This window comes from Microtus oregoni, unplaced genomic scaffold (assembly GCF_018167655.1).
Source record: "Microtus oregoni isolate MIOR12 unplaced genomic scaffold, Mior012 000032F_ref0000030, whole genome shotgun sequence".
In the NCBI taxonomy this organism is placed as follows: Eukaryota; Metazoa; Chordata; class Mammalia; order Rodentia; family Cricetidae; genus Microtus; species Microtus oregoni.
Window position 1 is genome coordinate 20,304,127 of NW_024543091.1, and position 24,300 is coordinate 20,328,426.

At 48.7% G+C, this 24,300-nt stretch overlaps 1 protein-coding gene across 2 annotated transcripts in view; it reads right to left on the reverse strand.

The window, feature by feature from the left end:
- Positions 1 to 22,717, reverse strand: part of Ca12 (carbonic anhydrase 12) — a 56,786-nt gene extending 34,069 nt beyond the window's left edge. The window contains exons 1-3 of one of the 2 annotated variants that reach the window (XM_041679332.1): positions 22,685 to 22,717; positions 20,606 to 21,018; positions 17,112 to 17,132 (exon numbers count right to left, since the gene is read on the reverse strand). In XM_041679332.1, coding sequence (XP_041535266.1) covers positions 17,112 to 17,132; positions 20,606 to 20,867 — 283 coding nt within the window. In that variant the 5' untranslated portion in view covers positions 20,868 to 21,018; positions 22,685 to 22,717. The remainder of the gene's footprint in view (positions 1 to 17,111; positions 17,133 to 20,605; positions 21,019 to 22,684) is intronic. The other variant, XM_041679333.1, reaches the window with a different exon arrangement.
- Between the last annotated feature and the right edge of the window lie 1,583 nt (positions 22,718 to 24,300).

Genomic DNA, 24,300 nt, shown 5'->3' on the forward strand with positions numbered 1-24,300 from the left:
TAGCATGAAGTCACTCTCCATTCCTTTTCACAGCTGAGTGCTATGCCATTCTGCGTAAATACTACAAGTTCTCATCTGTTCACAGGGTTGATCTTATTCTAATTTAAGCATTTGATTCTAGTTAAATTGCTTTTGCTCTTTCTTGTAAAGCAGTTGTTGGCAGCTATAAAAGATCTTGGTTTCTCCCTTTCAGGTTTCAGCAAACAAGCTATGAATGAACCTGGGAAGAAGTAGGAAAAGGCTGGGGGTCAAGAAGGCTGTAATTCATAACACGCTCCTGGGTAGAAAGAGAAGACTTTAAATATCAGGAGGTACAAGCGGATATAACAATGCTCCTGGCACAGAAAGGACACCGTGGGAGAGTAAACACTGTGAGTAGGGATGGCCTCCCTGGCAAGCAGCTTCCCTGGCAGACAGATTTGCAAATGTCACAGGTGCTTCTCTGCCGTGGTGCAGCTGCTTGCCTGCTGTCAGGTTCTTCCCTGCAGTGGTGCAGCTGCTCACTTGCTGTCAAGTGCTTCCCTGCAGGGGTGCAGCTGCTCACCTGCTGTCAGGTGCTTCTCTGCAACGGTGCAGCTGCTCACCTGCTGTCAGGTGCTTCTCTGCAGCGGTGCAGCTGCTCACCTGCCGTCAGGCACACTGCTGTCCCTCACTCCTTCACATCCACCTTCTCAGGGCTCATCTCTTACACAGGAGAGGCTGGGGGATGGGGCCAGGACTTGACTGGCATTTGCACAGGGGGTCAAGGAAAAGTGGGATGTCTAAACTGAATGTCACTCTGGACTGGTGACCAGCTGTGGATCTTTTGTGTCTGTCCACTGGGTAAGAACCAACCCTTCCTGGTCTGGCTTCTCTCTGTTCCGAATATCTTACAAGAGCCGCCTGCCTGCTCACTTCTGCATCTTCCCCTCCAATTCAGACCTTGGCTGCTCACTCTTCTCAAGTCCATGTCCACAGAGCACTGGATCCAAATGCTCATTCTTCTGCCCTCTTTTTCTCCACAGCAGACTTCACCCCTGCTGTGTTCTGTCTTGCCTGTGCCACTTTTCTTTTCCCTCCCTCCTTTTTCTTTTCCTTCCCTTTTCATGTTATAAGAGGCGATCTTACTGTGTGGTCCAGCCTGGCTTCAAATTCCTCATCCTCCAGCCTCTGCCCCTCAAGTGCTGAGATTACAGACGTGCATTGTTCCAAGCAGCCCCGCAGACCCAGCTGTCTCTCAAACTTCTCCTTACTGTTTCCAGGACATGGCTTTGTCTACACTGTCACCTTAAATCGCTCGTTCTTCTGAATCTCTGTGGTGTTGAGTCTGTGCACCTCGCCTTTCATAGTCCAGCCATCTCTCTAGCCCAAGGCTGCCTGTCTCTCAGTGTGAACTGTTTGGGGACTTTTTCCTTGGCTTTTCTTGTTAGGCATGCCTCTGGGATGATCTATTCCCTTCTTAGGTCATATGATTCTCAGAGATCAGACTTGGGTTGTCAGGCTTGGTGGCTAGTACCTTTAGTCTCTTGCTGCAATATCTGTTTCCATGCCTGCTTCCCCTTAACCATCAATCCACTTTGGGTAAGTCTGTGGTCCTGATCCCACCTATATACCACCAAATGATCAGCCCACAGAGCAAGTGGGTAACAACGGGGGGGGGGGGGGTGGTAAATGAGCCAGTGGACAAGCAAGGATCCAAAAACTCCCTCTGAAGTGGAGCTGGATATGAAAAATGAAGAAGCTGACAAACTGGCACGGGGCGGGGGTGGGGGTTGTTCACATCCTAGGGCAGCCTTCCTGGCATTGTGGAAGGCAGCGTTTTGAAAACCCTTCTGGGCTAGGGAGATGCTCAGTCAGTAAAGAACTTGGTGTTTGTCACGCAAGCATGAGGACCTGAGTTCAGATCCCTAAGGCCAATGTAAATGTCAGGCTCAGGGATGCATAGTCATAGCCCAGCGCCAAGGTGGAACAGACAGGCAAGCTCCCTGGAACTCCTTGGTCTAGCAAATCTGTGAGCTCCAGGTTCAGTAAGAGGCTTTCTCAAAAAAAAAAAAAAAAGGTAGAAAGTTATAGAGGAAAACACCCAATGTTGACCTCTGAGTGCACATATACCACAACAGAGAGACACAAGAGACAGAGACGGAGAAACCCTTCTCTTGGTCAGCTGAAGCTGAAGCTCATGTTAGAGTGCTTGCCTAGCATACACAAGGCCTTGGGTCCAATCCCCTCCCCAGGAGAAGGGGAGAGGAAGGAAAGGGGGAGGGGGAGAGGCCTCTTAGCAACACAAGGGTCAGTAGCTACCCAGGTTCCCAGGCCATATGCAGCATTAGCTGCAGAGTGGAGCTGAGCCCCCAGCATTCTACTGAATGAAGCAGCAGGACGGCCGGATATGTGCACAGTGGCTCTGTGCCCTTGCACAGAACCCTGCTTTTCTAAATATGAACTTATTTCGTGCTGGGCCCAGGTCTTGTTGCCTCACCTGCTGTGTTACTGGAGATTAAGCCTAGGGATTTGCAGCTGAAGCAATCTGCCCCTTGGGGAACATTTGGCAATGTGTAGAGACATTGTTAGCGACCACAAGTAGGGGCATGCCGTCAGCATCTACTGGACAGAGGCCAGGCATGCTGGGAAATATCCTGCAAGGCACAGGACCAGTCCATGACAGAAATATCCCACCACAAAGCTCAGTCATGCATAAGGTCAGAAGCTCTGGACTAGAGGATTGTCCTTGTTCACCAGGACCCGGGGAAGGAGGGACCAGATAACATCCACAGAGAACACGTTCTTGAATGGAGCAGATGCTCTCACTGTCAGTCACTATGGGCAGAAACATAGAGTGGGGGCCTGGCCTCAGAGATGAGAGGATGTAGTCTCGGGAGGCAAGGCTGGTGCCTATAACAGGATGGCACAGTCCCCTGCCATCTGAAAAAGCAGGACATGGTGGTTACCCTCAGGGAACACGGACAACACGTGTTCTGGATTTCCCTCCACACCTTTTCTCTGAGAGAGCGAGAGAGATTTAGAGAGTCTGAGATCATGTGTATGCATGCTGAGATTTAGAGAGACTGAGATCATGTATGTGAATGCCAAGGTTTGAGTAAGATTATCAGAAGACAATTGGCAGAAATTAGTTTTCTACTTCCACCAGGTGTTTCCTGAGAATTGAACTCAGGCTAGCAGTTTGCCAGTGCCTTTCCCCATGGAGCCACCTTGCCAGCACCAAATTTTCAATTATTTTTCTCTATTTTTCCTGGTAGTAAGAATTAAACTCAGGACCTTGTACATGCTAGACACTCATCTGACCTCGGAACTATGTCCCCAGTTTACTTTCTATCTTTTGAGACAGTCTCCTGTAGTCCAGGCTAGCCTCAAACTTGATATTCAACCCAAGAGGACCTTGAATTCCTTCTTTTATCTCCCAAGCACTGGGATTAGCAGTGCTGGGGATGAACCCCAGGGCTTTGTGCATGTTAGGCAAGAAATGTATTAACTGAGCTACATCTTCAACCCTTAATTTCCCTTTGAAGACGGAGACTGCCTTGTGTCATTCTAGACCAGTAGTTCTCAACTTGGGGTTCAAATGACCCTTTCATAGGGGTTACACATCAGATATCCTGCATATCTTATATTTATATTACGATTCACAGCTGTAGCAAAATTACAGTTATGAAGTAGCCACGAAGACAATTTTATAGTTGGAGAGGGGTCACTACAACATGAGGAACTGTATTAAAGGGTCACAGCATTAGGAAGGTTGAGAACCATTGCTCTACAATCACAAATAACTTTTTTTAACTCCAAAACCTAGTGGGTTTAAAGTTCTTTCTACAAAGTCATGATTCACCGAGCATTGACTATGCCCTGGGCAACTTCCCGAGAAGACATTGACTAACTTTTCCTACAAAAAGCTAGATCAGAAGATTTCCAGCCTCACAGGTTTTACCGTCTCTGTCACAATCCAGTTCTGCTGTCGTGGCACAAAAGCAGCCCCAGGGAACACACAGGCAAAAAACCAAGACCACACTCTTGTGCAACTGAATTCAAAAGAACAGTGGAGGGCAGGCCCACAGTTCGGAGTTATTTCTATTTGTGTAGCTACCCTATAACCTAGGTGCCTTGCTCTCATTTTGTGGATAAGGTAACTGAGCTCAGAAAGATAGAATAACATGGTGTTTTATGTCAGCTTGACACAAGCTAGGGTCATCTGAGAGGAGGGAGCCTCAATTAAGAAAATGCCGCCATAGGATTCAGCTGCAAGGCATTTTCTTAATTAATGATTGATGGGCGAGGTCCCAGCCCATTGTAGATAGAGCCACCCTGGGCTGGTGGTCCTGGGTTCTAGAAGAAAGAAGACTGAGTAAGTCATGAGGCACAAGCTGGTAAGCAGCACCCCTCCATGGCCTCTGCGTCAGCTCTGGCCTCCAGGTTCCGGCCCTTCCTGTCCTGGCTTCCTTCAGTGATCAGCAGTGATGTGGAAGTGTAAGCTGAATAAACCCTTTCCCCCTCAACTTGCCTTTTGGTAATGGTGTTTCATCACAGCAATAGAAACCCTAAGACATATGGCTACCCATATAGCCAGTGACCAGAAAGACTGAGCCGGGAACTGTGGCAAGCCTTGTACTCCCCTATAGCAACCTCTCAACACAGTCTGGGCGGTCATCGGCGGTGGCTGGGAGATAAAGCCTGGGGGACAGGTGAGAGCGGATGGGACAAACAGCAATGGAGGTGGTTGTGAAATCATAAAGCATCCCCTTAAGCAGTCCCTGGGTAGCCCAGAAATGAGAAAAAGTGGGGATTGTATATAAGACATCAGCAGGGCCTGGGGTATATAGGTATATATAGTATATAGGACATATATAAGACATCAGCGTGGCCTGGGGTATATAGGCATATGTAGTATATAGCCTGTATATAAGACATCAGCGTGGCCTGGGGTATATAGATATATATAGTATATAGGGTATATATAAGACATCAGCGGGGCCTGGGGTATATAGGTATATATAATATTTAGGGTGTATGTAAGACATCAGTGTGGCCCGGGGTATATAGGTATATATAGTATATAGGATTATGTAAGACATCAGCGTGGCCTGGGGTGCAGCTAGGTTGATAGCGTGCTTGCTTGGCTCGCAGTAAGTTCTGTGTTCAGTCCCCAGCACCACAGGAAACCAGGTGTAGCGACTTACACTTGTTATCTCAGACTTGGGAAGTCAAGACGGGGGGTCAGGACTAGTATGACCACCTAGTATGTTAAAGGCCACCTGGACTACTACTTGAGACCCTGCCTCAAACAAACAAACAAAAAGACAACTTTCTGCCATTCCCCAGAGTGTGAGCGAAGTTGTAAGGTTCAAATGACCTCTGAACGCTGATTCAATGCTTAGTTGTTTTCATAATGAAGAAGTTCTTTCTGATAGCTGACTTCTAGAACTATGGAGTATGTATTTGCGTGCGTGCATGTGTGTGTGTGTGTGTGTGTTTATGTGTAACTACACCCTCCACTTTCCCTTTATGGGAAAAGAATTGGTGTTTCGACCCTTCTCACACTTGACAGTGATCATTCATAGGCTCCTTTCAACAGTCTTTCCCAAAGGTGTGAAGTGCCGTGGGGGATGAAAGGCTTTAAAACCATCTACCAAAGCTGCGACTCACAGCTGTGAGTTCGTGGGCGCCTGTCTTCGATTCTCAGAGCATCAGTGACAGAATTCAGGAGTAAGAGTTGCCCCACAGTGTGTCATTTCGGAACAGTCTAAAGAAGGTGCACTATATGAATGCAGCTCGGGTCTTTCAGGAGAATCCCAGTTCTTCCCCCTTCAAGAGTTAGGAGCAGGCTCCAACCTTTCACAGCTGGCTTTCCCTTTTACTTCACCCCAAACACATCTGGGGCTCCCTGTGTGTCTTGTTTTATGTCTAGTGCATAGCAGCATTGTATCACATTCCATACTAGAGTCTCCTTCAAAACCCTACCATCCTAGATCAAATGCCATGTTCTCATGGCATTTTCTGAATCATAGAGCAGCATCCACAGATGAATGTTTCCTGAGGACCTCCCCTGAGCCAGTCACAAGATCCTGGATGCTGGGCAGCCCGCATGGAGAGGGAGGATATCTCCTTCAGCACATGGTCACACACCCTCTAAGTAACTCTCCTCCTGGACACACATGGCCCCTTACTGACCCATGACCACTCAAAGGCCCTAGAACACTGCACAGCAAGATCCAGATCAAAAGTTGTCCTTGGGGGAAAGGTCTCCATCAATGGTCACTGAGTTCATGAAGCAAGGACCTATGCTTCCTAAGGCAGTTAGGGATAAGGACTGTGCTCAAACCCTGTGGCTCTCAAGTCTTCTACTAGATATCCATTTAGAAATGGGACCTTCCCTGACTCTTCCTGGCTGCTGGACCCATTCCACCAACAGGTCTATCAAAAGTGGAGACTCCCAGGGAATTGCCAGCAGAGGAATGACTTTAAGATGGAGCCTGGCAATGATAAATGAAGTCCCAGACATGCAACTCAATAACAAACTGGGAGGCTATGGAGACTGTCGGAGATGAAGGTGACAGGAGAGGGGTAGAGCTAAGAGAAGAGATCATGTGTGAACATGGGTGGGCATGCTGAGACTCTCATCTCCCCATCTCTGCACCCAGCTCTTCTTACACCTGCAGGACCTGCTCCTCCATACCTATAGAGGCCAGCAGGCCAGTGCGTCTCGGGTCTGCTCCTTCACGCAAGCGCATCCTGCACTCTGCTCTCATCCCAGCCCCTGCACTCCTACCGACCACTGCAGTCGGAAGGCCTCAGAAAAGGGTTGTTTTGGTTTGGTTCTTTTTTTGGTTTTTCAAGACAAGAGCTTCTCTGTGTAACAGTCCTGGCTGTCCTGGATTTGCTTTGTAGATCAGAAGGGGGCAGTGATTCAGGATTGCTCCTAGAGCAAGCTGCATTTCCGCCTCGGATTTTGAGAGTGGCGGTGGTGACTCGGAGGCACTGGTTTCTCCTCTGAGCAGTCACACCAACTTGATCCACGTTTCCTACGAGCATTGTCACAGCGAGCTGTGCCAAATGTTTGTTTACACCAACAGGTATTCGTCTATTGTGTTTTCCTCAACCACCAAAGCTTTTCATTTCACTGAGGGGAAGAAAAGGGAATTAATTTAGCGGGATGTGTTCCTGACAAGTCTACACGGTCTACTTCTTTTTTCTCAAGCCCTGCATTTCCCTTGTGGCGTGATGTGTCATGTAAGAGCACAATCCCTGGAGAAGTGATGCCGGCGAGAGTCAGGAGACCTGTGTCTGGCTGGGCAAAGCCTCTCTGCTCCACTTAGCCCACTCGCCAACTGTTTTCTTGTTGGTAAATGGGGGTGCAGTTTGGATGGCTGCATCTGCACTCCCTCTTCCCCATCCATCCAGGTAATAGTGACCACCAGGGCCTATGTGAATACTCAGGGAGGCAGAGCTGAGGATGGCGCTCACCCCCAGGCAGGCTGCACTGTTAGCTGTCCATGGATCTGGAGAAAGCATTTTGGCAGGTCCGCGTTGCCGTTCCCTTGGTCCAGAACCCGCCCTCCTTTCCTCACATTCCTCTGCTCCCTGCCCAGTATTTTCCACCCAAACCACTCTTCATCCCACAGCCAAGATGGTCCTTCTCAAAGTTTACCCCCTCCCACGATTCTTCTGCCTAGAACATTCTAGTAGCAGCTTCCTGCAGCCTTCCTAGCTGGCTGAAGGCCCCTCAGACTCTAGCCTCACTTCAGGCTCCTTCTCTCGTTATTGAAGTCCTGTGTCGTTTACAAACTATACAGCCTCCTAGCTGATCATTGTATAGGCTGTCCCTTTGTCCCCAATTCCATGATCTTTAGGACTCAGCTCATGCTGCCTCAATGAACTTGAGCTAATCCAGTGTTCTTAACCTGTGGGTCGTGACCCCTTAGAGGGTCAAACGACCCTTTCGCAGGGGTCACATATCAGATATCCTCCTATCAGATAGTTACCTTGCAATTATAACAGTAGCAAAATTACAATGATGAAGTAGCAACAAAATAATTCTATAGCTGGGGGTCACCACAGTGTGAGGAACTGTATTAAAGGGTTGCACCTTTAGGAAGGTTGAGAACCACTGCTCTAACCCTTTCCTTAAGACTCTAGGTGGGAGCTTTCTGCTCTGTGTCTTAAGAACCTGTACCTTGCTGACTCTCCAGATTGCCAATCCCATAACAGCGCTCAGCCCCAATGCCTGTCTGTTTCCTCCCCACACCTCAGTGTTTGGCATACTAGTCACTCGGTAAACATTTGTGCTGTGAAGTAAACCGATTCTCTCCGGTGTATTGAAGCCTATATGTAGTCTTTGACTAATAGATCGTGGCCAGCTCATTAATGTATTAATTTTTAAAAAGTCAAACATTAATTGACTAGGGACATAGCTCAGTTGCTCTGTGCTTGCCCAGCACGGAGTCCTAGGTTCAGTCCCCAACACTGCATAAAACCAGGTGTGGTGGCACATGCCTGCAACCCCAGTGCTTGGGCGGTGGAAGCAGAAAGGTCAGAAATTCAAGGTTATTTTCAGTTATCGAGTGAGTCTGAGGCCAGCCTGGGATACATTAGTCTCTGCACCCCATAAATAAATAGATAGATAGATAAATAAATAAATAGATAAATAAATAGATAGATAGATAGATAGATAGATAGATAGATAGATAGATAAATATAGACATTTATTCAAGCCGAATCTGCAATCTGTCTCTGATCTTCCTGGTAACCAAAGCCAAGGAGGGAAACAGTGGCTCACAAAACTGCCTCAGACCTGCTACAGAACAGCTTTGTCACACAGCCTTGAATGTCACCTCTTTTTGTTCTGCGTTTCTCATAGTTTCCAAAGAGGGGCGACTCAGAAAGAGCACCAGGCCTCATTAGCTAAGGTCACCCTTGGGTACAACAAGCAAAGCCCGCTCTCATCATGACCGAGGAACCTCTGCTGGACCATGCAGCATGAACAGAGGGACAGGCCTGTCTGGTGTGAAATCTGCACGTGTCCCTCTGAGAACTGCACGGGTCTTCCCTGTTCCACCCAGAGGTCCCGCAGCTGACTGAACCACACATAAATGATTGCATAAAGCATTGTAAAAGGTAAGGCAGGCTAAACAGAACCATCTGACTTAGATTTATACCAGTTCTGAGTCAACCTTTATAGACACAAGGACGTGGCAGCCAAGATTTGTTCCTTCCTGGTTGGCATAAGTCAAATGACAGGCAGGGATTCAGAAAGCTTGCTCTGTAAAAGGATACTTCTGTAAACCTAAAAGACACATCAATTACATTGCTAAAAGTACTTTCCGTATCCAGCACTACCTGAGCGTGTCAGCTCTGAACTGATGGACGCTCAGTACAGCTATATTCAAAATCGAACGGACCCCTTTCTGGACACTGTGAGCAGAGTGTGTATAAGCCATGGTCCTTCCCATTCTTTGACCTTCCTTGTTTTTACTACTCAATGGAATTTATCATTTCTGCCTCTTCCTCCATATTCCTAGCATTTAGAACTCTGTTTCTCCGTGAATATTTGTGAAACAACCACCATATTTTCATGATTCTAGAAGTCACTGATGACAAGATCCATGCCCAAAAGATCAATGGGTTGTGTATGCCTCTAATCCCAGAACTCAGCAGGTTGAGGCAGGAGAATCGCGAGCTTCAGATAACAGTGAGACTCTTGTCTCAAAAAGATCTATCTTGGGAGACTGGAGAGATGGCTCAGTGGTTGAGAACACTGACTGCTCTTCCAAAGAGCCTGGGTTCAATTTCCTGCACCCACATGGCAGTTCACAACCATCTATAACTCCAGTTCCAGGGTATCCGACACCCTCATACAGACATACATGCAGGCAAAACCCCAACGTACGTTAAATAAATAAATCTTTAAAAAAAGAATTTATCTTAGCTTAAGAAATGCTAAAATGTGGGGAACCAATAAAATAGGGTCTGTGGCCATGGCAAGTGGAATTGCTAAACCCTCATCCCATGGTGCTGCCCTGGGAAAGTCTGCCTGGGACGCCAGGGCTCCTTCACTGCGGGGCTGCCTGGCAGGGGAAGGTTAGAAAATGATCATATTAATGGAGCAAAGTGTTTTCCCTCCTGGTTTCCCTCGCAGACTGTGGGTTTCCCTAAAGCATTCTGTGCCCCATTTTCTTCCTTGCTACTGAGGTTTGGATTTGACGTGTCCCCTGAAGACTCATGTATTGAAGGTCTGCCCCCCACCCAGTGGGTGGTACTGTGGAGAGGTGAGCATCTCACCAGAACAATAACGCCATGAATAGAGGGATCCCTCAGGGTGTTCATGGCTTAACGAGCTCTCGGCGGGAAGACTGATTGGAGAAAGGCTAGTGAGGGTCTGAGAAGGACATATGTGATGCTCCCTGGCAGCCAGGAGAGGAGCTGCCTGCCTCAGCACACCATCTCTACCTTGATAACATGACGTCATGCCTCACTCAGGCCCAGAGGAATGAAGATAGCTGCTGGAAGCTGTGAAACCAGTGTGGTTGATACAGTAAGTTCAGGGCCAACCAGAGCTACACAGTGAGATCTTTTCTGTAAAAAAGTGTTTTTCTTAGTCGTTGTCACAATGACACATTCATAGGAACCAGACCTATTAGCCTGCCTGGAACTGAGACACACACACGCACATGCACACATGCACACACAGACAGACAGACACAGACACACAACAGTTTTGATTCAGTCCTTTGCCAAGTTAAGGCTCCCTTTTAGTCAAGTTCATAGGAAACCATGCAAGGCTCTTCTCTAGCTGTGAAGATTGTGCATGGATCTAGGCATATGCAACTCAGAGCCCCATCAGCCCTAGGTCAAGTTCATTTTCATTCTTAGGCTCAGGCACCCAAGATGGACTTGCTTTCTGGAAAACTGGTGCTTGGCTGAAGTGACCTTTGATGTGCAACCAGATACGTGGTATCTAGGTGCCAAGAAAGCACCGGATTATATCTACCTTCACCCTGGTCTGAAGGACAAAGCCAGAAAGAACATTTTGGGAGGAGAGGTTCTTATGTGTTTTGGTCTAATTCTTCTCGAAAAAATATCCTTTGTTTAATTAGAATACAAGGTATCTACTGACTATAAAAAAAAAACAACACACAGTTCAGAGAGAGGAGGGGGAGAGGGAGGGGGAGGGAGAGAGAGAGAGAGAGAGAGAGAGAGAGAGAGAGAGAACACCGGGCGCTCTGGTGTTATCAGGTATTAGAATAGACAAGGACAAGGCTTTCAGCTTTAAGCTAACTTCTTTCCATTATCTTATTTGATCTTCACCACAGCCCTGCGAAGCCCAGGGTCCTTCTCAAATCTGAGTACACACCATACTCATACAAAGGGTTTGCTAAAATGATGGCTGAACCTACCCAGCAGAGTTCCTGACTTAGTGGGGTAGGCCTGGGGCAGGGCCAAGAGCCTGCCTATCTAATGGTCACATTAATGCTGATGATATTGGCTCAAGGACCATGTTTTGCGACGAGCTGAGTTAGCTCCTATCACTCCCGGTGCTATAGCAAAGGAACTGAGGCACAGAGCACCCAAATTACTTTCCTGCTCCAGTCAGCCAGAAAGTGACCCAGTGGATACGTCCAAGGTCTGCCAGCTTTGGGAATCTCCAGACTTCTACACCCTAGTTTTCTGCCAAACGATCACCCAGTCATCACACCCAACTGGAGGGATGAACACTGCCATCTCTGTCCTCTCTAAGGCCAGCAGTCGTCATTAAGGTGCAGAAATTTGGGGAGAAGCAGACCAAAAGCCTCCGGGATACACTCAAGCCCCAATTCTGCAACCTGGGAAAGATGAGGCTCATTGCGAATGGGCAGACCACACCACATCCCAACAGACCCTGCATGCCACGGCTTTAATTAGCAGTAACTGGGACTGGAGCCCAGATTTAATAAACGAGAGCGGGTCAGATTGCTGGTCTCAAGAAAATCTCCCAATACAGGGACAAGGTTAGGTTCTCCAATAGAAAAACATGCCTGGCCTTTTCCAGCTCTCCAAAGAATACTTTGGGTCTCTTCTTCACGCTTAGGTTGGCAGCTGCGGGACACGGGAGAAAGGCATGTACCCCCTTAATTAAATCTGCCTTGTAATTGTGTGTGCCCCCAGCTGCCATTTTTGGCCCTTCCTTTGGTGTTTTCAGGCCTGCTCTTATTACTGCCTTTTGAGAGTAGGCCTGCTTTAGGGTAAAAAGAAAAGTTTGCTTTCAAGACTGCTTTCCTGTGTTCCATTTCTGGGTCTTAAAGGCTAAGAAGGGCTTAGAGAGAGCGTGCAGGGCCCCAGGGCACATGCGTTGGCAGGAGCTTTGTACGCCAGCAGAGGCAGGCAGAGGGCAGGTGGAGGCAGGGCCTGAAGGACGTGAAGGATGTGAACACGGTGTCTGCTGCTATGGAGGATCCCAGCCTGATTGCCAAAGGGAATTCTCTATGTGGGTTCGTGTTCATGTGTGTGCAAAATGAGCGCGCACACATGTGTGCACATGGATGTAAAAGCTAGGGTCAGTCCCAGTGGTTCCTCTTTAGACTCTGTTAAGTTTTTTTTTTTTTTTTTGAGTCTCTCAATGGGACCTGGGTTAAGCAACTGGACAAGGCTAGCTGGCCAGTAAGCCCCAGGGATCTGCCTGCCTCTGTCTTCCCAGCACTTGGATTACAAATGTCGCCACTCCCAGCTAGGGATGGAACTCAGGTCTTCATGTTTGCATGGTAAGCACTTGACTAGATGAGACATCTCTCCTGCCTAAAGAGAAAACCCTTTAGTATGGAGATTCTGTTGTGTGCAGGAGGAATGAAGGCATGGAGAAAGAAAGCGGTATTGGAAATGCATGTCAGTGCCTGGGACACACCAAATCTTCCCCAAGTCAACTGTCCAAGCCATCACTGAGCTGAGCAGGAAGACTGTGTTCTACTGCAGCCCACCATGACCCCCAACACAGTCAAGCCCCATTGATCCCAAATCCCAAACGTCAAGATAGAGAGACAAGCAACACAGAGGCTCTGTGGGGTGATGACTTGGACAGAAGTGGAATTCTCCAGGGGAGGCCTTGGTGTCCACGTACCCCAACATCATGGTGTCTTTAAGGGTCATCTTATTTGCCCGAATCTCTTTCCAAAATAGCCTAAATCTGTAGACAACACACCAAGGTCTGGTACCACCAGATGTCGACACCGTGACCATTCTGTGCTCTTGGCTCATTTTCAGCACTGACATTCCTTTTGGTTGCTCCATTGTTTCAAAACACACTGGATGTGTGTGTGTGTGCATGTGTGCGTGTGTGTACGCGTGTCCATACCCGTACATATGCCATGGTGCATATATAGAAATCAGAAGACCACTTGCAGGAGTTGGTTCTCTCATTCCACCATGTGGATCCCACCTGAGCAAACTCAGAGATGGTCAGGCTTAGCTTTAGACACCTTCGCCTGCTGAGCCATCTCGCCAGCCCACAATGGGATTTTTGTTGTTTTCTTGACATAAGACTATCAAAACCTTACTATCTGGGGGAAACGACTCTACCAGCTAGCTGGAAATTTTCACTCTTTGCATTGAATCTAAGGTACATACAAGCAAGTGCATGCATCATAAGCCAACAGATTGGTGAATTTTCATAAACCAAACACAGTACCCATGTCAAGGAACTGAATACACCCAGCTACCCCTGATATCACCTCCCAGTCACCTCACCACCTCAGAACACCCCTTCTTCTGACTTTCAGCTGCAGAGATACTTTCCTGGACTGGAGTTTGTCCTCTGCTCACATGACAGCCTAACTTGCAAGTCAGTCACTCAGCAGTTGAGCAGGTCAGGTGCTCAGCTCTAAGGGCTGGTGGGTAGGGGGCAGGCTCTAGCACCTTTCCTCTCTCATAACTGAACCTCAAAATTCTAATGCCAGCCCAGGGCAGGGCAGGACTTGGTCCATCTTGGCTGGAAGATGGTCCTGTGTCTGGAGATCCACTATGAGGTCAGCCATGAGGCTGAGTGCCAGGGATAGGAGGCGAATTCTTTTTCCAAATACTTCTACAAGTTCCACCATGTGCAGTAGTCAACCCGAAGCCTGGAGCGAGGTGATTCAGTGTAGCTATGTGCTCGGTTCTAGACCCTGGGAAGTCAGCACACAGCGCTGGGTGGGCTTGCCCTGTTCAGTTCAGCCCTTACTGATGGGAAACCACTTCCCTCTGGCACCAGTGCTGGGCCTACTCTCTACCCATGTGTTTCTGGGCACAGGTGCCAACTGCTAGCTGCCGGCCTGGACCTGCTGCCTCCTGACCTATCCTCCTTCTGCCCTTTGTGTTCATCCCCTCTGAGGGATGACTGTGCACCACTACTGGAAATCATGTTTGGGCTGGGTTTGTTGCCCTGTTAGTAAAGTACATGCACAAAGGCCCACATTTAATCCCCAGTGCCATATAAATTGGACATAGTGGCACAGGCCTGCAATCTCACCTCTCCGGGGACAGAGGCAAGAGGATCAGAATTCAAACTCATCCTCGGCTACATAGTGAGTTTGGAAGTGATCCTGGGCTAACAAGAGACCCTGTCTCCAAAGCAACCAAAACAAAAGCCAAGGCTAGGTTTATCAGGGCTCTTGGCCATGTGTCAGCAGATTTTGCTTTTGTTCTCATCACAGAGCCACTCTGACTGCACAGTGCAGCAGGCAGAGGGCTGTCCAAGGATAGCGATCAGGAAGAGCAGTCCTGGGCCAGGCCAAACGGCTACACAAAGAAGCCCTTCTGGAACAAGGCTGTTGGCCGCTGCAAGTGATGTGACTACCTCCCGCCTCACTCGGCCTGAAGCTGGGGGACAGCGGCAGAGGTGCAGGGGGACTGGGGCAGAGACGCAGGGGGACAGCAGCAGAGACACAGGGGGACAGCGGCAGAGGTGCAGGGGGACAGCGGCAGAGGTGCAGGGGGACTGCGGCAGAGACGCAGGGGGACTGCGGCAGAGGTGCAGGGAGCCTTGCAGAGACTCAACTTTTGTTTCCACTGTGTTTGAAATGCTAGCAGAATTGGTAGGGCAAGTCAGTGCTAACTCTTGGCCTAGAAGGCTCTTGAGAAACGTCTGCACAGGGTCCTTTAGTGGTATTCATGAGACTCTCTCAGGCCTAGAGTTTCTCAGTGGGCAGTGCTCATCTAGATTCTAGAGGTCTTGAGAGTTAGATCACACGAGAGAAAGAGAAAGAGAGACAGACAGAGAGAGAGAGAGAGAGAGAGAGAGAGAGAGAGAGAGAGAGAGATTTTGGAGGAATGTTTTTTTAAAATGCAGGTTTCTCAGGTCCCTCCTTACATAAGGCTGAAACCCAGAAACTTGCATTTTCAGAGGGAACCCCAGAAGATTCTGATGTAGTTGATACCAAGATGTAGTCCAAGGAGCACTGGTCTAGATAACTCCACCCTCAGGGTTGCAGATGGAGCAGGTGAAGCCCAGAGGGCCCAAACGGCTTACTGAGAAACACAGAATCCAAGTACCTATCTTCCATTGTGCTGCACACACACACACACACAGTCTGTCTGATGGGCCCCTGCAGCCAAACTCTGTATACTTTTTCTTTGGTGGATTCTCACCCTGCCCTTTTGTAAGGTAGGATGTGAAGACAGGGAACAGAGCAGAGTTTCCACAAAGACCCAGCACTTTCCTGTATCCCTTCCGTCTGCCCAGTGCCTTCTCCTAACACCCAGATCAGCTCCCTGTCCTGCCCCACTGCACGCAGAACAAGCTGGAATATCCTGACCTCTCCTGTTGGACTCTTTCTGACCTGCAATACATGACTCTTCTAGAACCCCGTCTCCATGCACTTTCTTCAAATCTCAGCTTGCTCAGCCTGCCCTCTGTCCACGGGGTGCCCTTAGCACCTGGGCCGAGGGTACATCAGCCACCTTCCCCAATCCTCCCATTCTTTTAAGGCCTAGATAGAAGGCTGCCTGGTTCCTTCAGGAAGTCTCTGGAACTCCCCAGCTCTGGCTCTCTCCTCTGACAATCAGCACTGGACCATTCATTAGCAATCTGCTGTTACTACCTATTATGTTCTGCTCTGAATTATGAACTTTAGTAATTCCAAGCTAGAGAGTTCAGCATACCCTTCTAATTACCCAGCTACCTGGTAACGTTCCTCGCACATAATAAGCACATAAAAGGACGTTAGTAACAGTGGAGCTATGCAGTGCTGGGGCGGGGGGGGGGGGGGGGACGCAGAGCGCCTGCAGGCTGGGCCTGGGAGAACGTGTCTTTTGATTCAGTGACTTCTGGGCTCCCAGGAGTGTCCAGACTAATCTTTGCACATGAAGGTCAGACTTCTCTGCAGTATGCTTCTTCTTTCATAATCAATATCCCTGACTGTCACTACCCATAGCCATTGCATTCCCTGGCTTTAACGTGAGCAGAACACCTCTGCTTTCTTCACCTCCCAGGGCCAGTAAGGTCACTTCTACACTGTATTGTGTGCAGTGTCCATGACCCTGTCCCTATCAAAATATCACGAACATTCCTGCACTCGCCAGAGGGCCAACCAAGCGCCCTGCCTTCCAGTTCTCACTCCAGCCAGTGGCCATTGCCCGTTCACTGCAACAATGTAGCCCCAGCAACTGTCTTGCAGGCTGGCCAGGCTGACTAACACGTTCTTGACCCAGGCCCACAGAAACCCTGTTAGTCAAGCCTCCTCTTCACTCAGGACTGCCCATCATCTTTGCATCCGTGGCTTGCTGACAACATGGCCACAAGAAGTTAATTTCAGATCCACTGACAGCTTAAGTTCTAGGGCCTGGGCCAAGCTTTCCGAAAGGAGCCCTTTCTTCTTTGTTAGTTGTAGGAAAGACGTCTAGAGAGGAGGAAGGGTTCTCTCCTGCCATGGCCCCTGCAATGGGAGGTCTGGGAGAAATTCTTACTGGAATTTGGAAATCTCAATGCTGAGTCTCACAGTTCAAGTGCCCCCTGGAGCAGGCTTTCTGCTTGGGGAGAAGACACAGCGTAACTCTCATGAGGAGCCATTCTCTAACGATGCACAGCTTCCCCCAAGCACCCCATGCCCCCAACAACCTCTACCAAGTTTCTAATTAAATATGGTTATTGCCTAATAAATATATTTAAAATCTCTACTTACCGACATAGGTCCACTTGGATCCTGTAAAGAACAGAGGGAAAGGAGTAAGTGCAATACAGTGGAAATGACAGAGCCAGGAAGACCCTGCACATTGGTTTCCAAGTGGGCAAGACTGAGAAGGAAGCCAGTGTCCTGTCCCCAAATAAAAACTTCTGATGTGAAGCCAGAACCATGACTCCTCAGAGCTGTGCTCCACACAGAGCTTAGGATAGGGAGTTTGTAGGGGTGTTTGTGGACTCAGCAGGGGGCGTCTGGAATAGATGCCACCCCAGACATCTTAGAAAAGTCAAACATTATTAACCGGGCAGGGAATTCCATTCCATGTGAATTGAAACCCAGAAGCAATCGAAGTATTCATTCAGTGAAAGAATTCTCTCCCACTGTCCCTTCCCTCTTCCAGTAGACACCTTGTCTATGGGGTGATGGTGGGCCAGACACCCATGTATTCTCCCACCTCCCCTACTAGACACACTATTTAGCATCTTGGTTTTTTCCACTCAACAACATTTCATGGAGAACTTCTCACATTGGTATTCAGAGAGCAGAAAACTACCTGCGAATGGAAGATGGTTTCCCCCAAGGGAGCTGCCATCCTCATCTGAGCTGTACTGCCGGCAGTGGCAGGAATATGGAGGAGAAATTCTGCCAGGAACATAAGCCAAGCTACCCACCACCTCCCAGCCCTCTCACCCCTCACACGGGTCCTTCATTCCCCCCATCCAGTGACATCTTTAAACAGTTGTTGCAAGACTCTGCCCCTGTCACCCAGCCTGCCCACTTTCACCTTCCTTGTGGAAGAAGACTGGTACCCCAAGCTGAGATGCATCTCCCTATACACTGGGGTACACATCCAGCTAGGGATAGTGCAACTGCTGGGCGCTCTCTCCTGGTATATCTGAGTGTCTGTGGTTGGGAGAAGCAGCTGGAAGACTAAGAACTGGCCTCACCTTTGTCTCTTAATAAAATGTAGTGTCAAGGACCTGACCACTCCCCATGAGCAACAATTTCCTACTCAAGCCAATGGTGGTTTCTAAAAGCTGAAAGAGAACCTTGCTTTTTTTTTCTTTCTTTTCAATGTTGATTTTTATCTCCTTTTGCCTCATTGCTGCTATTATTGCCTTGTCTGATGTCTTTGCCTCCGTGTTAATTTTATTTTTAATTTTCAAAGTTAATTGGTGATTTTGATCAAATGAGGCATCTGTCGTTTAGAGTCAGATGGCTCTACAAGGTTTTTTAGCAAATGTCAGCCCACTAAAAGCCACTTGTCATTTATTTGCCTTCTAGGACAACCGTTTTGGATTCTTTTAAGTAATTCTTTGAGTTTCTCCATACCTTTAGAAAACACATTTATATTGTCCCCTTTGGGCTTTGTAGAATCAAGCACTCTTTATTGATATCCAACAATGAAAGAGAAGAGTTTCATTTTTGCAGGTGATGTAAAGTGACCTGTCTCGGACCATGTGTTTACTAAGAGTCTCTGCCCGTGTGCCATGTTCCTGTGAATTTCAGTAACTTCCTGGGGGGGGGGGGGTCAAACTCCTCCATTACCTTTCCAAAAATGGCTGGGTTTGGGTAGTTCTGCAGTGCCTGTTGGAACCTGCAAACCCAGCTGGCACTGGGCAGGGAGATGCCCCGAGGAATGGGTATTTAGCAAAGTCCAGACCAGGTAGGTGTTCAGGGTCCTGCCCTACCTGCTTTCTGCCTTGGGTGCCAGCAGCTTCCAAGGGCTAATGGCACTGCATCCAGGCAGTGTGAGCCTGTCCTATGCTCTACCTTCAGGTCACTGAAATGGCCCTCAGCCATAGGAACAAAGAGCTCTACGCTGTCCCCAGAAGACCTTCAGCTTCACCTTATGCTCCACCCACCCCTGGACCAAGAGCTTTTCTTGGGCAGTGATTTCTGCCAACTGTGAGGAATTTCATTTCCCCAAGGACCAGGCAGAGCACACTTTGACCCTCTTACTCAGCTAACTCTCCAGTCCCAACCTGGTGGTAACTGTCCTTCTGACCACCTCAGTAAGTTTTGTTTGACTTCTCCACTGAGGCAGCTAAGAAGCAGACCCGATGAATAGCAGAACAAAAGCTTAGAACCTAGAGGCAGGTAAGACTGCTCAGTGTCCCATGGAAATGGGGTTTTACTGCAAGCTCCCCCTAAGGCAGTTTGGAGAATGAGGAGGGAAGGGGGGGCAACAAGAAGGAGAATGGGGAGTAACTGTCAGAGAGGGCGCCCCAAGATCAATAGACAGCTTCCCTCTTTTTTGTGGGAGGTGCTCAGTACTAAGATTTCTGGTGAACTTCAGGCTCCATGGGTTTCTGGAGAGTTAGCAGTTAGTCAAAGCTCGCCATTTTCAAAACTGATCCTTATTTTTGGAGATTTCTCCCACCTCCTGCCTCTTCCTGACTGAATGGAAGTGAGTAGGCAGAGCTTGCCAGCCAGTAGATGAAGATTCAGCGAAGGGGTAGTTTGTTGCCCACAGGTCCAGCCTTCCCCACAGGTACAGTGACCTCGCAGGAGGTGGAGGACAGAGTGGAGAGCTCTGACACCACTGAGCAGGACCGATGCTCTCTCCCTGCTTCCTACCGGCGGATGGGGTGGGGTTCAGCCATTAGGGTCCTTTGTATAAATGTTGCAACCCAGGAACTGGACACCCTCAAGTATCTCCACGATGTGGAGATTGTCACCAGCAGGACCTAGCCACTGACCTCTCCCTGAGAAAAGCAGCTGAGAGAGAGGCAGGCTAAAGCTTGCTTTCCCTGTCTTGTTCCAAAGGAGTTAATTAACCAGGCTTTGGACACGAGCCCACAGCTCAGGTTCCTCTTTCCACCTCAGCCGGACACCCCACGCGGCACCCTCAGCACCCTTGCCCTCTGGAGTTCAGCACCTTTTTACAATCAGAAATAGGGGGTGCACGTGCACACACGTGTAGGTTCCGGGTAATGGAGTCCTCTAGGGGAAAGACAATGATTAAGGATGGGCTGCTACCTTATCCCTTTAACATAGAGGTGAAGCCTGCTGGTTAACTGCCCCTGAAGGTTCTGAAGATCAGCGGGACTCCAGCTTCTTGTTTCTTGCAGGTCGCACTACTCAAGAAGCCTGTCATTTCTCAGCGCTCTGCAGGTGGTTCCGGGATTCTGCCTAGCAAGTTTCCAAGCCCCATCTCCAAAGCTAGTGGCGCTCAGAAAAAAAAGGCAAACGAGTAATGCCAACGGTGCACAAAACACCATCAAAAAGGCAACGTGTCTCCAACCTCAGTAGGTCGTGCATACTGAGAAGTGGGCATTTCTTCCCTGAAAATGTGCTACCTACACAGCTCCTTCCCTGCTCCCTCGGTAGTGATTTTATTTTATCTTGCAAGAGCCTGGCAGGAGATCCTTCTGCCCAGGCATGGTTGAGAGTCTGCGTGTGCGCGACTCTTTAAAAAAACAAGAAAGAAAGAAAGAAAGAAAGAAAGAAAGAAAGAAAGAAAGAAAGAGAAAAGAAAAAAGAAACTTTACCGTTGAGTGGGGCAGAGCTGGAAGGCTGTTCCTTTAGGATCACGAGAAGGAGGACGGCCGCCGCGCGCAGGTTGCAGTGGGGCATCTTTGCCCGGCGGCTCAAAGCTGCCACTACTCTGGGGCTGCCAGGCGCTTGGAGCTGACTGGGGCGCACCAGCACCGCGTGTGTACAACCTGGAACCACGCCGCGCTCGCAGTGTAGGCTGCTGGCTGCCCCCAAGCTGCTTTTTAAGCCGCAACTCAACCCCAAACATGATGTCATCAACAGGAGGGCGGGAGCAAAACGCCCAGCCTACCGGAGGGCTGGAGTCCCCGGTCCAAGGTGAATTGCAATCCTGACTTAAGTGGTCCACAGTGGCCGGCCGGCTTGGCCCTTCCTCTGGGCCACGTGGGGAGCCAGGTCTCCCAGGGAGCTGTGGGAAGCCAGGGAAGCATTAGTCACTTCACTGAATGTGGCCGTGGTCTGTCACTGACCTTACTTGAAAGTCTCCATAGGATGCCGTTTGAGCCAAGTCCTCCTTCAGGGACCGAGTGCTTCTGCCTGGTCTGGACAGGGGTTAGCTAAGTAGCTGTGAATTGCACAGCACATCCAGAACAAACTCTTTTCAATGAAACCACATTGTTTCCTGTGAACAGGAAAATGGTATAATGGGATTCACAGGAATGAGCAGCTTTACTCAGCGATTAGAATTTCTCCCGGGAAGAGGCTTGCTCCTTGTGCAAATCCACAGTTTATCTGTCCATCCTCAGTAGGAAGCTGGGGGAGAAGGTGCCCTCCCTGGAGTAGTCGCGAAAGAAAAGGACTTGCATTATTGCTGAGTGTCTAAAAGCCTCAGAGACGGGTCTAGGCGTTCGTGTCTCAGTCTAGATCAGCGGCCAAGCTGTTTCCAGTGCAGTAGTAACCACCTGTTGCTACTTCTGTGCACTTTTCTCGTATATCTGCCTGCTTTGCAATATGCACACTTGTGCTACATGACAGCATGCGGCTCTGATCGCCTTCATATTTAGCCCATGTCTAGCTAGGTCTTTACCGAGCTGCTGCCCTGTTGTCCCCCACCCTTCCTATATCTTCGGTTTGTTATTCCTGCTTCCCTGGGTCTTCCAGTGTCTTTGCACCACTCCAGGTATGGGGCCTGGTTACCTTTCCCCTAGTAACTCTGACCCCTCTACTGCCTATACACATGGCTCAGTATATAACCCCCAAGTTTGTAACCTGGTCCATCCCTCTCCAGTCTCTGTTGCTACTCAGCCTACACAGACTCAAGCTGGCCTTGGTAACCAATGAAGCCACTTGTTCACCCAGAACTTGGAGCAGCTGAGAGCCACCAGGAAGCAGGCACTACCTGCATTTCAAGAGGTGTTACTGTTCTGTCCCTAACAGCTCAGCTATTGTGTGGGCAATAAAGGGCTTGAAATCTCTTCAAGGAAGTTGTTACAATGACAATTGTGTCACAAGCATTTCCAGACCACAATAAGCTTAAGGGTGACTTTTCTCCATGATAAACAGCCTTGAGTGAGCTCTGGAGTAGCCTAGGCAGTGTCATTAGAAGCTGAAATGGCCGAGGGAGCTGAAGAATGAGGGAGACCCCTGCAGGTTCAGAAATGCACATTCCAGGGCCCAGTGAAACCATGACTATTCCCAGGCAAACTGGAGCAAGCCCACACACCTGCCCCAGGAACGGACATGCCAGGTGTTTTTCAGTTGAGCTCCTCCTGAAACATTCACTTTGAAAGGACCCTAAAGATGGAGAGGCGAGAGAAAAGGGTGAATGTAAAAAACCAAGATGACCCGATCATAGACAGGTGTCACAGAGAGAAAGTTTGGGGTGTTTATTGCACGTCTCTACCAGAAATCTGGCTAATTGGTAAAGAATGGTTAACAGAAGAGAACAAGATTATAAGCTGAAGCTTGCTGTGGTGGGTTATCCCTGAAGTCTTGGCATGAGGGAGGCTGAGGCAGGAGGATCTCTGAGCTATGTGGTGAAACTCTGTGTTAAGGAAAAAAAGGGGGCAGGATAATATGGGAGGGGTAATGAGGAGGAGATGGCTCAGAGGGTAAAGTTGCTTGGAAAACCTAACCTGAGTTGATCCTTAGACTCCCACAGTGGAAGGAGAGGACTTGGCTCCTTTAAGTTGCTTGTGTGCCAAGCAAGCTTGTCTCTTAGCCCTACAAAATAATAATAATATCTTTAAAAAGAAAGGGCCAGGTGTAATGGCACATGCCCTTAATCCCAGCACACATGAAGCAGAGGTAAGTAGATCTCTATGAGTTCAAAACAAAACTGGTCTACAAAATAAGCTTCAGGCCAGCCAAGGCTATATACTGAGACCTTGTCTCAAAAGAAAGAGGCGAAGAGAATTTCCATAAGGACTTAAGAGTCAATTTGATGGGAGTGGGGGAATATTTTCAAAGGATCAGAGGTGGGGAAGCCAATTGAAATGGGTGGAATGACCAAACTTCAAAAGCAAGTGGAGCTGAGCAATGCGCTCTCGACCAGTTTACATCCCCAACCCTGGGTATCTTTTCCCTGTTTGCTGGGACTTGGGTAGCTATGCAAGTAAGGACCAGCTTTGGCATTTAGATGGGCTGTTGTCTGCCAATGGAAGCCTATCCCTCACTGATTCAGAGTAGGGTTTCTGTGAACAGAATGTGGTAACTGGCCTTCAAACAGATCCAGGGAACAGACCCAAGGGCCAGGCTGGAGAGTGACAGGCAAGGGAGAAAGAGAAAGCACCCACTGGCTGTCCAGAAGTCTGTGTCACCCACTTCATGCCATGGTCCTGTCTGTAAAAGAAGTAAGCCCTGCCCCCTGGTTGCCTAACAGAACCCATATATATGGCTAGAAGGAAGAAGAAGCCAGAGAAAACACTTCTCTCCTTTAATTCATTCATTCAGTGAAAACATTTTATTCATTCATTCATTCATTCATTCATTTTCTATGTGACTGAAATGCTGCCTGGCTAGGCCTTGTTCTTGGAGGGCACACAAGCAGAAAGCAAATGATCATGTGACTGAGACAGGTTTGTAATTGGAGTGGTGCCGTGGAAGGTAGGTGTCTAACCCAGAAGGCCTCATTCTGTCTTAGGGTGCTGACAGGAGACATCATCAGTGTGAAATCAGATTCCATGACTTCATAAACCCTCCAAAATAACAGCTATTGCCAGGCTTCTCTTCCCAACACAGCTGCCATTAGGCACTTGCCTGTTCCATAAGCCGTCACAGGGAATGGCGAGCTACTGAGAACTCCATTTCTTCTATTAAAATTATACATAGGCGCCAGGGGAGGAGAAGGATGTGTATACATGACAAGGAAGTCAGAGGAGGGTCTTGGATGGTCCTGGAGCTGGAGCTGCGCCATGTGGGTGCTGGGAACAGAACCCAGTCCTCTTTCTGAGCAGTACATGATTTTTAACCATTGAACTTTCTCTCCAGCCCCAAGAATTTCATTTCTTAAGGTAGGGATAAGCTCCATAAATAGTGTCACTTAGCTGGGAGGATTCACCTTTGTACGGAGCCAAAGAAAGGAGCACAAGGAGGAAAATGGTTTGCTGATTGTCTGCTGGTCATGTGACAGTGTGACATTCCATTCTGCAAACCTCCTGTGGGGTCGCATTAGGCTTTAGGAATTCGAGGCTTGGAGATGCTCCAGCCTTTCTTGGCACAGATTCACAAAGCTTCTGAAAGGGCAAAAACT